General features: G+C 38.8%; 1 protein-coding gene across 12 annotated transcripts; it reads right to left on the bottom strand.

Moving 5' to 3' along the window:
* Positions 1–3,327: 3,327 nt before the first annotated feature.
* Positions 3,328–16,404, bottom strand: hnrnpk (heterogeneous nuclear ribonucleoprotein K). 12 transcript variants are annotated; one of them, XM_020534890.2, is made up of 15 exons: positions 16,277–16,404; positions 11,893–12,016; positions 10,595–10,692; positions 10,369–10,425; positions 9,220–9,263; positions 8,251–8,323; positions 7,961–8,083; positions 7,424–7,552; positions 6,805–7,139; positions 6,298–6,349; positions 5,879–5,894; positions 5,719–5,786; positions 5,105–5,274; positions 4,400–4,473; positions 3,916–3,967 (listed from the first exon to the last, which is right to left on the bottom strand). In XM_020534890.2, exons 2-14 carry the CDS (start codon positions 11,963–11,965, stop codon positions 4,443–4,445), a joined length of 1,269 nt encoding a protein of 422 aa, XP_020390479.1. In that variant the 5' UTR covers positions 11,966–12,016; positions 16,277–16,404; the 3' UTR covers positions 3,916–3,967; positions 4,400–4,442. The 12 variants fall into 12 exon arrangements, with proteins under 12 accessions (XP_020390481.1, XP_020390487.1, XP_020390488.1 ...); XM_020534896.2 differs by having other exon boundaries at positions 11,917–12,016; XM_020534897.2 differs by having other exon boundaries at positions 7,961–8,074; positions 11,917–12,016.
* Between the last annotated feature and the right edge of the window lie 15 nt (positions 16,405–16,419).

The raw sequence follows: 16,419 nt of genomic DNA, 5'->3' as shown, positions 1-16,419 counted from the left end.
GGCAAGCCAACTAACCACAACAAAAAACCTTTCCTACTTACATACCTATACAAAAATGTCTTAAGTGTCACAATTGTACCTACACCTACCACTTCCTCTAGCAGTTTGTTCCAAATGAACCAGAGAAAAAGTTGCCCTTTTTAAAAATCTCTCCTCTCATCTTAAAAATATGCCCCCTGTTTTTGAGTTTGCCCACCTAGAACAAGTCTCTTGCTTTCAACTTATAAAATAACAAAGGGCATAAACATCTAATATCATCCCTCAACCTCCTATGCTCTGGGGAAAATAGGCCCAGTTTGTTTTTACAATTCAAACCCTCCCTTCCTAGTAACATCTTGGGAAATCTCTTCAGATCCCTCCCCAATTTAACATCCTTCCTACAGCATGGCAACCAGAACTGGACACTACTCCAAGTGGCCTCACCCATCTCCTGTACAACCTCAAGATAACATCCCAGCTCCTATACTCAAAAAGGAGTGAGCATTAGCCACCTTGTCTACCTACGATAGAACTTTCAAAAGGACTATGTACCTGAACCCTAGGTCTGTTTTGAGGGCACTACCAGCAACCGGTTAAGTCCTGCCCTTGTATGTTTTACTAGAATCCATTTTGAATTCCATTTGCCACTCCTCAGCCCACTGACCCAACTGATTAAGATGCCTTTGTATTCTTAGGTAACGTTCACTGTCCACTATTCTAATTTGGGTGTTATCTGCAAATGTCCCAGCTATGGCCCTTCAATTCTCATCCAAATCATTTTTATAACGAAAGTGAACCCAACACCGAACCCTGCAGAACACCACTGGTCACAGGCCTCCACCAAACCCACCCTCCCTGTTTGGTCTTCTGCCCTCAACCTAATTGTATCCAATTGGCAAGCTCTCCCCGAATCAGGTGATCTAACTTTTGTAATCAGTCTACCATGCAAAACCTCGTCAAAGGCTTTAGTAAAGTCCACCGACGTCTACCACTCTGCCCTCAACCTTTTTTGGTTACATCCCCAAAGACTCAAGCCAGAGGATTTCCCACAGATAAATGATATGGTTATTATCCCTAATCAGCACCTTGCCTCTCCAAATGTAAATCTTTTCAGAATCCCCTCAAAACATACCCACCTGACGTCAGGCTCACCAGTCTATAGTTCCTCGGCTTCCCCTGACAGCATCTCCAAGTACAATATGTACCAGCAGACTGGAGGCTGGGTGCTCACCTGTGGCTGCAGATCATACAAGCATCTCTGCTAGTGGCCTGCAATTTCTTCCCTAATGTCTTTGGATACAGTTGGTCAGGTCAGAGATTTATCCTCTCCTCTTATAATGTGGACTGTTTAAAACATCAATATTCCCAAGTTCCCTTGCCTCCATGTCTTTATTCACAATAAAAACTGAATGCGAACATGAACAGTATCTGCTGCTGTGTCCAAATTATGAGATGGAGCAATACAAATAACATTTCTAAAGTACTTAAACACTGATATTGGTAGGAATGTTTTATCAATATTAACACTGACTGGATATGCTAACTTTCACATCTTAAAATGGGCAAGACCAGAATAGTTTTAAGAAACTTTTAGCAGATATGGCCACTTCATGCTGTAAAGGTGCAAATCATGTGGGAAAATGACATGAAAATAATTGCTTTAAGTCTTTTCTAGTTCTGTTCCCAATCAGAAAGACTTGGACTGGACTGGACTTCATTTGGAAACATGAATCAAAGTTATAAAATATTGCACTAATAGAAACACTTTTGGGGAACGCAGAGGACAATTCTCCTCAATCTGTCCAAACTAGCCATCTTCATGTGGGCTTTCTTGAAAAAAAAAGACCAGGAAGGCTCAAATATGCTAAACATCTCAGACCAGGGTGTGTGTGTTTTTTTTTGGAAACTTCAAAAAGAATGAATGACTCATCTGTTCGCAAAATAAATCTCAGCCATACGTAACTGGCAAGATCAGAACAACCAGGGTTGAACTGGCAGGTAACCTTTCTGCTAAACAGGCTAAAGGCCCCATCAATCCACACAAAAACAAACCTAAATTTACTGGTCTCAGCAAAACCAGTCATTTCACAGTATGTTCCAAATCTGGGAACTCTACCACCTGGAAGGGTAAGGCAGCAAATGCATATTATCAACAGCAGGTTTCCTTCCAAATCATAAACCATTGACTTACAACTACATTGCCTTCCTCTTCCTCCACCTGTCACAGTCAAAAATTCTGGAATGCCACCTAACATGGTTAACACCTTACTACCAGTTCCAAAGAGTGTGGTATGCATAACACAAAATTAAAGAATGGACGAAGCGTACAGAGTCTTAGTCTGCTAGTCATTAGATGATTTTTCACATTTAACATGTAGTAATTCCCAAGTCTTGGACTTCTGATTTGGAAAGTTTTCCTAAACGAATTGATTGTATAGTCAGGTTGAACAAGATTGTCAGAATATGCTCTCAGATGTCAAAATTCTGATTGGCATAGTATATGGAAAAGCTGCTCGAGACACCTAACATCAGGCATTGCTTTAAGTCATCAATAGTCATCACATACCCAAAATTTCTCTAAGATAACAAGGTGTAGAGCTGGATGAACACAGCAGGCCAAGCAGGAGCAGGAAGGCTGACGTTTCAGGCCTAGACCCTTCTTCAGAAAAATTTCGATTTTTCTGAAGGGTCTAGGCCCGAAACGTCAGCTTCCCTGCTCGGCCTGCTGTGTTCATTCAGCTCTACACCTTGTTATCTCAGATTCTCCAGCATCTGCAGTTCCTGCTATCCCCAAAATTTCTCTGTTTTTCTTAGAGTGCAATGTCCAAAGTTGATCAGACACCTGGACAAAAATATTCTCCAGTCCATTACAGCTACGAGTACTGAACTGCTGCTCTGCACTTACCCCTCAAGCAGATTCCTTACATTGAGGAGGACAGGTCAGTTCCATTTTTTCACTTGGGTCACATAGGCCACTTCTCAATCAAACTCTCTATTCCAGCAGAACTGGTAAGTCATACACCAGCAACTCCTGTAGCATTAGCTATTTCAAACAGGCTAATCTTTGGTTGCAATTCCAATCCAGTGACAAGAAAAAAATTACCTTAAGATCCAGGCCAGCAGTTCCATGGCAAAGTGGCAGCCTTCATTTTAATCAATTACCAGAACCTTACCTTAACTCCATGCATGCTGCTTCAGTTCAATTATAACACCAGACTAGTTCAAGTTTCTGTATTAGATCAATCTCGTTCAGCTATTTGATTACTCCAGAACATCTGATACAGTAGTAACAATTTGCATAGGTTACAATGAAATGCTTAAATGATCTCAGTGGAGACATTTTAATAGTTCTGAGCAAACTAGGATAACATTTAATATTAGAGCAATCAGTGGAAGACAATTCTTGTGAGCATAAGCAATTCTAGCTATCATTCCAAATAAAAACGGCTGAGAGGGATCCATCCAGTTGCATTGGCAACTTGAGTCAACTTTTGCTCACTGATCTTCCCAGCTAGCAAAAGTATGAGGAGCAAATCATCCTCAAGCAAAATACACAAGTTTAGTTTACCTAGTTTATTTTAAAAACCATAAAATGTTCCTTACAAAACAAGATTGCATTCTGCACATTTACTGAATGGATCTGGCACATTTAAACTACCAGTACTATTGTCCATAAACAGTGTACATCTTAATGTTACCATATTACAGGAAAATACAATAAACCACTGAAACATTCAGAACAAAACATAAAACCCAGAATCCACTGTCACTGTTGGAAAATTCAAACTGTCTAAGCTGTGCTAAGGTTCACTAATTAAAACATGACAAATGATGAAAAGCAGAATATGATCTATGCTCCCAGTGTGATCTATGTAAGCAGGAATGTTGGCTCTTCAAACAAAAAGCAGTGACAAAAAAGCAGTGATGTATTCCTTCAATCTTCTCCGCTTTTTTGTTTTACAAGAACTCCCCAGAGTACTGCCTCACACTGTGAAAAGGAAAGCACAGAATTAGATTGAGATTTGGTACTGTTAAAATTCAGACATCAAGATAAGCCCCTCAAATTTACTTTGACCCATACCATATCCTCACTAAAAATGGCCAAAACGAAAGCCAAACCTCCAACCCATAAGTTTACATTTAAACTCAGGAATTTTACTGCAACAGGGATTAGTTCTGGTTGCCTAAGTTTGGTCAGAACATTTTCCAACACTGTTCAATATATAAAACTGTGCTTTCAAATCATGCAATTAAAGCAATTCACTAGTGCTGGGTCGAAAGTTTGATATTCTGAACTTGAAGGAAATCTTTGCCTTCAGAGGTTATCAGCAATATTGCACACCCAATTGTGCATAAATTCAATTTCCCAAACTGACCCTTTCCACCACCAAAACAAAACCATTCCCACTACCAAACTGACCTTATCTCGTGTGGAGCTGCGGTATCTGAACGCACGGGTCAGCTTAAGGGCGCAAAGCGGCTGCTGTAGCTGCACTGGGGAGAAACCAGGTAAAAAAAAATAAACTAATTTGACCAAACATTATTTTTTTCAAATCAATGTTCGGGTGCGAGTGCAGATCAATTCGACCCAGCACTAAAATTTCAGTTAACCAAAGCTTGTTTATAAAACAGGACAGCACAGCACAGGAATTATAATTTAAGATGACAGAAAATGGTAGTTTGCTGTTGCAGAAGATTAATTATTTACTGGAAGATTGAACAGAACTTTCTGGAGAGATATGATCTGCGCTATATGGTAGACTGTGATTTGTTGTCAATCCAACTGTCAAAAACAACAAAATCACTAGTCTTCCACACAGAACCAGACCACAATCCAAGTTGACTGATCTTCTATACTTATCATTAAAATTAATGAAGTTTTATTATACAAGTGAAATTTACTATTCACAAAAAGGCATTTTTAAAAACATTTAAACAGCAGATACCATTTGTTGAATTTAGTTGGCAGTGAATAAACTAAGCTCTAAAGTCAGATCTCAAATGATGAAAACTTAAATGAAATGGTGCTCAAGTCTTATCTCTGCCCGACAGACAAAAAAGGATAGAAAGAGGAAGTCCATTTAGTTGCTAAATAAAATAAAAAGCACCCTTTATTACTACTTGCCTGTTCTGCAGCAGATACTGTGCATTCTGGATCTGGTCCTGTGTGCCTGTAATGGTGATTATGCGATCCTCAGAGCCTTCAAGAGGTTCATCAATCTTAATAGATGCTCCAGACTCATGACGAATTTGCTTAATTCTTTGACCTCCTTTACCGATTATAGAACCAGCCAGCTGTTACATTAAAAAAGTGATTGGTTGATGCATATTATAACATGCAACTACTTTCTCAAACAGCCCTGCATGAACTGAAATCCCCCTAGACTGAACTGGGCCTATTGCACGGTAACATCCTAGAAGAGCTGTTGTTCAATAATTAAGCTATACTAGTGACTAAATGCAAAATCAGAGGAAATATAGAGAGAAAGCCACATGTTCAAATTTTAAATCCATTGTGAGAAATGCATAAACTACCTAGCCCAAAAATATTGCTTACGCATACCATTGTGTCAACAATATATTCCACATTTTGAATTTTAGAGCAAATAAAATTGACAAATGGTTGTCACTGAATACTGGAAGTGGATTTGGATAATCACTTTTAGCCTAGACACAACCCGATTAACATACTTTGCTATACAGGAGCTTGGTAATGAATTTAAATGAAATACAACTTACATCTTTAGGGATTGTGACTTGTGTAGTAATGATCGGGCCTCCCAAATCTCCATATCCACCACGGCTACCTGAAAACCAATTAAGAAAATCTCAAATAACCAAAAACTTAGATAAAATAATCTAATTAATATACTTGAACAACAGAATAAAGCAAACTCACCATATCCAGAACCACCCTACACATGAGGATATTTTGGTGGGTGTGGGGGGAACACAAGAGAAAATAGATTAGATTAAAGATATTTATAAATAAATAACCTCCAAATTTAACCATGGCTACAACTAGCATACAAGATATTAAACAAACAATTACAACACCAGCAACAATAAATTTAATTGCACATTAAGTACAGGGTGGGTGGGCAAAGAAAAGCTAGACAGATAACTGCAGTAATAGTCTGCACTAAGCCATAACACACCCAAAAGTGAGATTCCTTTTCCAATATGCAAGCAGCTGTAAAATAACTTAAGAAGTTTGAAGTTTTACCCACTACCATTAGGGAGAGAAGAATGCTACCCATGTGCACCTGTTAAAGCTAGTGCCAGGAAGACAGGTTTTAAGAAGAAATCAAGACTCACCATTCCATCATAGCGATCATTCATTCTGTTCCTGCCATAGAGAGTACGGTCACTACAATGAAATAGGAGCTATTTGTAAACACAGCAACTGCCCCAAATCCAGACTACTTTGGCAAGTCAGGATGGTACAGCCTGTTGTCTAAACAATATAGCAAACATCATGAATTAACTATTTTGAATCACATTTAACTTGTTTCCAGCAAAATATGCTGGAAATTGTTCCATGGTGATACAGTATGAACTGATACACAATGTATCCATTCAATACAAACATTTGCTGTTTGCATTTTTTTTTAAAAAACTTTTTACTGAAGGCCAATTTAATATCTTGAATTGTCAAATTAAAATCAATTAAATCAGACTAACTCCAATATTTCAAAACAGAAGCTATTGCAAGTTGTCATGCAAATAATAAACATGCGAATACTGCATACACTGGTAGAAAATAAACGACAATCCTGAAGGATTGTTTGTGATCAGTGCTGCCAGCAGTAACAGCAAGCTTACCCTCTAGGTGGAGGTGGGGGAGGAAGAATACGACCACCTCTACCACCTCTTGCAGCACGAGGCAGAGGTGGTGGGCCCCTACGTGTCGGTGGGCTCATGTCATCATAAGCATCTCTTCTGGGTGGGGGCATTGGACGGCCTCCTCTGCCTGCAAGTCCCATGGGACCCCTGCGCTCATATCCAGGAGAGGGAGGATGGGGCCCACCCCTGCCACGCATCTGAAAGGGAACTGGACGTCTTCCTCGGTCATCAAACATCATTGTAAAGCCACCATAATCATAGGTTTCATCGTAGAAATTTGGATCATATGGCTGTGCACGTCCTTTGACGGGAGACTTGAGACAAAAAAAAAAGTGTTACTTGCTTGCTTGTGGGAAATCTCAATGTTATTTGAAATTAACATTTCACTCTACATCAAAACCCAAACAGCTTCCAATCCCTTAAAGTCAATATCATTCCAGCAGTCATCGTTTCCCAAATTAGCAGCCAAGCCCTACATGAAAAATTTAAAGCCAAACTTTAAATTTACCAATTACTTTCCCTCACTACAGAATACATGTGAACAAAGATCAGTAAAACAATACTTTCATGTAAATGCAGAAGGATAAAGAACGCCAACCTCTGCCAATAGTCCCAGGATAATCTTGATACACTCCACCACTCTGTCTGGCTTACCACCAAGCAGAACGACTCTATCTGTTGAATGAGGACAACACTCCTGGAACAGTTTAATAGTTGTCTGTGTTGTCTAGAATCAAGGAGAAAAATCAACTTACAACAAAATACCTCAAAGTTTAGACAATGGAATATTAATTTACCACTAGTTTAGATATGACAAAATTTCACAGCACCACAATGTAGTCCTACCTTGGCCCTCAATAGGTAACCACAGAATTAAAGTTGTATTAGTTCTTAAGACAGCTCTGATGGTTTGCAAAGCCCAAGCGTTGAGAATCTGCCTCATCAAGGCAGCCTCAAAATGGTTAGACAGATTTTTCAGACCAAATTCCAGACAGGAATTTTAGACATGCAGAAAATAAACCCAGTGGACTTCCAGATGCATGTGGATACAATAATCTTGCTAGAAGCAAAATATTTTCTTCACTGAAATAATCAGAACTAATACCTGTCACACAAAACAGGCGATACGACCTACCTCTCTCAGCTCCTTTATCTTTACTCCCTTGACGCCAATGATGCTTCCAGCTTGGCTTTGGTGAACAAGCATTCTTAGTTCGCAGTCAAAATCCTTTCCTTTATAGTGTTGATACTGTAAGGTCAAAAGTTGAACAGAAGCATAAAATTCTTGAACTGGTATCCAGGTTTCCTACATGTTTTCATTGACTTTAAAGCCGAGTTGTAGACTGCTAATGTAACTCAACTGTTACAACTGCAAGGCTACATCTCATTTACATTGTAACTTTCTGAAGAAAGAACACAACTCACCTCTTCCAAAGTTGGGATGATCTTCGATAATATATCTCCAATTGTTTCAATATCTGCATTTATACTCAATATGCTGCCAAATTTTTTTAAACCATTGACAATTTAAAGGAGAAGAAAGGAAACAAAATCAGTGAGTAAGCCATTCATAGCATTCTGAAACAATGTAACATTTACTCAGTTCACACATTAACAATTAAATTTTAAATAAGTATTTAGTAACCCCCATTATAAATATTTACTAATAAACATGCAAATTTAAAACTAATTAATGTTTCAAATTAAGACAGCTTTGGAAAAAATGGATAACTGGAAGGGCTCAGATTAAGTGGGCAAGAAAAACGACGTATAGCTGAGAGCAGAAAGTGGAAAAAAATCATTCCTCCCCACCACCAGCAATTTGAGAAACCCCTGGAAATAGATTAGCAATTTTGGCACACCTTTTCATAGGCAAAAGCAGAAGAATGTGAGTATCATGGAGTACAGCATTAAAAGAGGTGTTTGACAAGTTTGGAGAAAAAAGGTTAAGAAACTAGTTGTGGTAACAGCACTATGCCCCTGCAGGAAATCAAACAAAAAAAAAGTAAAAAAAAAAAAAAATGAGACAGAACAAATGAAAGTGAAGAAGTGAATGGTGACAGAAGTTAGCTTGTAAGACTATGAATGTGGGGAGCAAGATGTACAAGGATAGTGCAGGAAAGACAGATTTAACAAATGATTTAAAATGCAGCAAATATGCAACACTTGAAGCTGTGCTCCTTCCATTAAAATGAATTAGTGGATTGCTCTGGGTGGGCAACTCACGTAATAAAGACCAGCCACAAAAGACTTAATGGGGAAAATAGACAGAAAATAACTTGAAAACAGTACACTTTCTATAAGGGACTACTAATTAATAACAACAAATTCAGGTTATATAGATACAATTCCTTGTTCTAATCAGGCAGTGAGTCATAAACTGTTGGGACATACCGCTCGGGGCCACTGCTGTCTGGGACTGATACACTGGCATTGTACTGCATTGGTCACAAAGGCGTTCGTGGTTGTTGGCATTGGGCAAGGGCATTCAGTGAAGTTCAGGTATTGGTGCCCATTGGCATTTGAGCACATTATGGGCATAGCCAACCAGGGTATTCAGATGGGCGTTCAAGGGGCAGATGGGTCAACGTCATGATGGGCAACGCAGGGAACATGTCGATCCAGTACAAGGGCAACGGAGATAAATGGCCAAAAAAACAAGGAGAGGGAAGAGGGGGGAAAAGGAGTAAATTTTAATTGAATGATATTAAAAAAATCTATTCTCATCACTCTATATATCCTCTGTACAGACTTCTGAAGACTCTACGAGACACTTCATAACTATAATTTTAGAACAAACAGTTACTTTAAACAGTATTTCACCTTATAACAAGGGAAATAAATACAAATCACTAAAAGAAGTTAACATTAAACCTATTCTGCTACAGGGCATCTATTTATGCTAGCTAATATAAAAATTACAATTCTGTTCAACTTCATTTTTCTCAAAACATTCCCTCCCATCTATGGAAACATAGTTTAACACTGTTCTATACCCAATTTCATATCAAGCATTCTTCTTTACATAAAGCAGTCTTTGTCCTTCACGTACATCTGTATAGCTGTTGAAGTAAGAACAGATGGACATCTTTAAAAAAAAAGATAAGTTCTGACTCTGGGAAACTCTGGATTATACTAGCCACCTGCAATGTTTCTCCATTTAATATTGTAGATCACAAATAGGATAAGCTGCAATCAAGGATTGTTACAGATATGGACACCTTAAAGACACTCAACTATGATAAATTTAAAACTGCATCCTAGTTTTTTAATAAAGTGTTTAATGATATCTCCTCAGATCTAGCCCATCTATAAAATTTCAGAATAATAGATTACACAATATTACAAATGGCTCTGTCCTCCCAGAACAGTATAATTAACTCATTTTAAAATGTTCATAGTTTCACTGACTGACTATCAATATAATCACAACACAATGAAGACAGCAAAATTTCAGTTACAAGTTACCAACTTACTGAAAAAGTTATTGACTTAAGCACTAGATCTCATACATCTTAACCTACACTATAGATGTATACTCACGTCTGTACGCAATGACTTGATATTTTTGCCACCTTTTCCAATTACTGCTCCAGCATTCTTAAAAAGAAATCAAAGTTAAATTCTAAGCAATGTTCGCTACATCTTTGTGCATTCAAAAGTAACACTCAAATGTCCAAATACAGTTATGTATCCTCTTATTCTACTCAACATTAAATACTGAAACAGTTTGCCAATCACCCACTGCTTGAAACTAGAAAGTTCTCACCTTGCTCTGCAACAGAAGTCGTAGTTCCACACACTGGTCATTATTCCGAGACCTCTTAAAGGCTTGCTCTCCATCATGGTCCTCAGCAGGACGTTTGCCTGAAAGTTTTGCGTGTTTTTTTTAAAATATCAAGCTTCATGTAAACATTTATGGCACATTAAGTCTAACATCAAAATATTGGCAATTCAGTGCTTCATTTGCACCCTGGTTGTACAATTTGTTAACATTTAGTTAAGAGCACGGTTAGAACAAAATAACCTACAAGTCCTTCCATATTGCTTTACTGTCCCACTTACCTTCTATGCAAGGTAACAGCAATGTTCAACAATCCAACCTAGAAAATGCACACTCCAATATCACATGCAATTTGTTCTCATTTAATACAATTGTTACATTATCTGCCGAATCTGGTCAAAAAACTTAATATCTAACTAGAAAAGTTTGAATTAAATTTGTACTGTCTACATACAATTCTAGTTATCTATATACAATTCTAGTTACTGGATCAGATTTTAGTGTAAAACACTAGACAGCAATTATTCATCTGTGGAGAGAAGTCATTTTTATTGGAAAGTTAGCTGTCATCTTTAGAAGTGCGGATTGGCCAATGTTTGCAATACACAGCCGTCAGTGCGGTACACCACTTCACAGTGAAAGATAAATGGTCAGCCAAGGGAGAATGTTGTTTGGTGAGATGAATTTATAAATGGGTGGGTAAAACATGTAGAGACTTCAACAGTAAAATGACCCCAGTAAGAGATCTTAAGATGGTAAGATTACTGAAAGGCATGTGCAATGTCAATAGAGAGTCAGATTCTGAAAATGGTGGTGCGTATAGAAAGAAAGTCAAAATCAAGCAGAGGTTGGGGATCCAGAGGACAATGGAATAATCTTGACGTACAACAACATTCAAGTTGCTATGATTGTAACCAACCGTACGAACACTGGAGGGTGCAACAGAAGTTGCAGTTAGAAAGACATACAGTGGAAAAACACAGAACATGGTAGGGCACATAATGTGAGGTGCAAACTGATTAAATGGGAAGAGAAATGAAAGAATTTGCAGACAAATGAGGAAAACATTTCTCCAACTCATTCAAAAGGTTCACACAATGCAACTTTCTCCTATGCACACGCAGACAATATTCCCAAACTTTAACTTGATTCAAAACTGCTATATCACTTCAGGAAAACAATTAAATACAAAATCAGTTCATGTCATATCAAGGTAACATTAGTGCAAAAGTTAATAATCTTATTACTATCAATACAAGAAATGCAAAAAAAGCAAAACATACAAGAACCAGGGCTAAGACTACTACCGTTGGTCTCTGGGCTGTTATATTTGATGTCTTGCTGATCAGTTTCCATTTTAGGTATCAAGTACTGCGATTAATACGCAAAACTTGTTTTGCAGCTAGTCTGTAAGACAAAATTTTCCCCGAATTATTTAATACTCAGTTGCTAAAGCAAGTCATTCATCCAATATAGACTACAGGAAAGTAGTATTGTTCTTATTAGTCACTCATGATTAATATTAATTTGAATTAATCAAAATTATAAGTTCACCCAAAAGTGAATTTCTTGTATTTATTTAATTTTGAAAAAATGCAATTCAAGATACAAAGAGCTTTTTTAGGTGCTCAATTCATCCTGAACATATGACCTCAAACAAATGCAATGAATGAACTTCAGTCTTCTTGCACAAGGCCCGCAGAAAGCGTGAAAATATTAGCTGCAACAAATAATATTTAAACCTCTTTCCCCAATGTGCACAATTCCAAATCTTTTCATTACATGATTTTTAAACACTACATGGCAGCACAGTATGTTTATTATCACAACTCAAGATGGCTTGATTTACAGTATTCACTTTCACACTAAGAATCACTTTGCTTTAGTTCAGTCGTGTTTTTGGATAAGCCAGTTTATTTAAACAAGACAAAAAGTTACATGTTATATAAACTAAACAGTATTAGAAACTTAGCAAATCTGACATCACCTGTCGAGAGAATGAGTGAACACTGACTAGACCGATTTCTTCAGAAACCGACAGGTAGAAACATGTGAGTTATACACTGTCAAAATGGAAGAATAAAAGGTTGAAAGACCTCATGGATCAAAAAAGTACAATGGCACTGATGAAAACATTTACCCAAGAGTGTAAGTGCCAGGTAAAAGATTAACCCAAATGCAAGTACCTGAAAAACAAGATTCAAACTTAAAAAAAAAACAATGGGAAAATGCCCATGAATTGAATTTAAAAATGACAGTATTAAGTTCAGAACAAATGGTGCTCTTCATGCTCATGAAGAGGTTCATTGGAAGGCCGGAACAGGTTACGGACAAAAAAAAATCTAGATGTGCAAGGAAGTAAATTCAAAATGGCATGGAACAGATTCCCCCCCAATTTGCCAACCATACTGAACAGGAAATACAGCATACTGAATTGAGTGTAAGGTGGTACTGGTTTACTAAATTGTTGGTAGGCACATGGGCCATTATTAAAGCTTCAAGTTACCCATTAATGATATTTTGCTGCCCGCACACATGGGGAAAACAGCTCTTTTAGAATGCCGAGAAAACGGGGAAGACTTTTTTAACGATGGAGGTTGGTTATGCAGCTAGTCTGCAAGACAAAACTAGAAGGCATATATTTAAGACCAAGAGGGGCAACTTGCTCCAAAGGGTGGCACATACGTGGAACAAGATGCCAAAGGAAGTGGTAGAGGCAGGTACAATTACAAAACTTAAAGACATTTGGACAGATACACTGATAGGAAAAAAGAGAGAGAGATAAGGGCCAAAACATTGGCAAATGGGACTAGGTCAGTTTAGGAAAACTGGTTGCCATGGACAAGTTAGGCTGAAGGGTCCATTCCCACGCTGAACACTTCTGTGACTATCAAAAAATCAAAACCACATCACAATGGATATACAGAAACCAGAAAGGGAAGGCAGGATGACAGGTATTGTTCAGGTAATCATTGAGATCACTGACTCTCAAAGCTAATTATAGGCATGCCATCCTCTAAAGAATGGCAAGTTGCCAATAACGTTTAGTAAAATACCACAACTGCAGAACATAAAGGAGATGGAAAACTGAAGCAAATTCTGGGCAAGAGCAGGAAACTGTGCTGATACAGTTGGGGAGGACTAGTATACTTTACCAAAAGGAACACAAGAAACACTTGCACACGAATCTTAAAGTTGGCATGCAGGTTCAGCAAGTGATTAGAAAAACAAGTGAAATTTTCAGGTTTACTGTAAAAGAAATGCAATAAAAAGGACGAGGGGTGCTTTACTGGAGACATGCATGGTCTTAGTGAGATGTCATCCAAAGTATGATTAGTTTTGGTCAAGTTTGCAAAGGGTTAACTATTTTATCAGTGTAGGAAAAAAAATTAGAATTCTACAATCCCATTAGCTCAGATTGTGCCCAACAAGTCTGCACCAACAGCATTCCACCCAGACCCATCCCATATCCCCATATGGGGTTTTAAAACCATGGATAACCCTCTAATCTGCACATTCCTGGACACCATAGGATACTTTTAAGCATGGCCAATCCACTTAACCAGCACACCTTTGGACTGTGGCAGGAAACCAGAGCACCCAGAGGAGACTGACTTTAATTTGTGGGACAATGGCCCCAAGTTACAATGAAGACAATGTTGGATCAGTTAGAGTTTAGACGACTGAAGGCTTACTTTACAGAAGTAAAGAACAGCCTTGATAGTCTCCATTGATAGATGGGTCATTCTAAGATTGAGTCACAAAGACTATCCCACTCTGGCTCTCATTTCTATAATTATAGGACAGTCTCCGTAGCTGCGTCCTTTTATCTGTAACTAGCACATTAAGTTAACCAGAAATCAGTAAAGACTGCTATGGTTTTGGGGAACTGGTGCGCTTCGGTTCATGGAAGAAGCAGAGGACTTCAAACCATGAAGATGTTAAGACAACAAGACTGAGATAAGCATCATGTGCAAGTCACTAGCTAGCACTAAACTATAAATGTTGCCACTAGTGCAATTGTGGGGTGGGTGGGGAAGAAAGAGGTCTAAATTCATCCAGAATTATTTCCCTAACAATTCAATTCCTTAGTAAACTCAACTGTCAAAGCTATGGAATAATTTAGGACAGGGATACTGGTTTTAAACACGCAGTTGCACATTTATCTCTGCATTTTAAATTAAACTTGCAAATTCAATTCATATTTATCATGTGACATTTTCTCCCCACCTAAAGCAAACGGTGGAATTACAGCCAATTTTTGTTTCTTTGGGATCAGAAAGAAAGTGTTTTGATAGAACTAACATCCCAACTTGTTAAATTGAGAAAAAAAAAATCCACTTGTAAATGGTGGTAGAATTTATATATATGTGCCCAGAAGAAATCTGGTTTCAAGACCAAAACCAGACTTGAACTTAACGTCAATCCAAGACACGTTCTGGAATAATAGGCTGAGCGCCTAATTTACCTCAAAATGGTTTGAGCGCCTGAAGAGAATGGGAACATAACATTTTTTATGAGCCAACTACGAACACTAAAATCTGATGCTAAATCGTCTTAGGACGTTGGGGGTTTCAGATGCAAATTTCGGCTTCTTCAAAATGAGAAATTTATCACATCACGTATGGCCCAAGACATAAACTGTAGCCCCCTAAATATAAAGCAACACGTGGGCGAAACAAAAAAGCGCGTGTCGGATGAAATCCGGCCACTCGAGCGCCATCGTGATGCAAATGGAGCGGGAATATCTCAGAACCTGTAACATACAAGGATGGTAATTATTAAACAACAGCGGCAAAGTAACGGCCCCGTCTAGCCAGACGGTTTACATTAACACATGGTCAACGACAAAATGTCACGGAGGAAGACTACCTCCACCATTTCGGCCGCAAATATTGTGATCGGCGTAAGAGGTCTGTGCTCAATAAAAACCCACTGCCTCCAGCTGCAGTGAACAACCTCAAAATGGCCGATGCAATGAGACAGCGAAACGTGCCGAGGATCAGGGACCGAATCAATTGCACTACGGCCCGATCCGTTGTCCAATTGGCGGCGGTGACGGATCCCGCTCGCACCCTCCCTCTCTGCCTCAGGGAGAAAGGGCGAACCCAAACCACCTCCAGAACCCGACAGCCATTCCGACAACAACCGTCTCTAAAATGGCGGCGCGGTTCGTACTCTGAGGCACTCGCGATCGATTGCCTTTTCCTTTTCAGTGGGGGAGGGGGAGGGAAGGAGGGAGGATGAAGCCCGCCGCCATTTACCCCGTGACTCGACAAAGAGTCCGAGACGACAAACGACGGCATCAGGGAATAAGGCCGCAATCAGCCACACCAACTAGGCCCATACTCCGTGGTGGTTTCATACATTTCAGACAAACTTCTAAAAAAAAAGGAAGTTATTCGATTCGGAAAGAAAAAAAAATCGCCAATTTTTGTTATCGTGCGGTAATCTGAATGTTTTAAAAAACCAAGGCACCGAAGTAAGATGTCTTCCACATCCACCCACAACATCCACGCTAACGATGAACATGAGCTTCCCAATAATCGCATTCCTCTTAAAAAAAACGCGAACGTTTCTTGCCTATTTATGACTACGTTCAGATTTTGTTTTTCAGAAAAGCAGAAATAAATCAAGTATGGTACGCTACTAAGTCTAATACCTTACCAAAGCTAAAAGCTGCGAACAGGATCCGAGCTCAGCTATCAGGACGAGCGAAACAAAATGGATCGCTCTGGTGTGGCACCGACTGCTTTACCCAGAAGCCCCAGTCCGCGGTCCCGGGCTCTGGTTGGTGCAGATGCAGCTCC

This window comes from Rhincodon typus, chromosome 3 (assembly GCF_021869965.1).
Source record: "Rhincodon typus isolate 14 chromosome 3, sRhiTyp1.1, whole genome shotgun sequence".
In the NCBI taxonomy this organism is placed as follows: domain Eukaryota; kingdom Metazoa; phylum Chordata; class Chondrichthyes; order Orectolobiformes; family Rhincodontidae; genus Rhincodon; species Rhincodon typus.
Note: the sequence above shows the minus strand (reverse complement) of the source record. Positions and strands in the feature narration are given on the sequence as shown.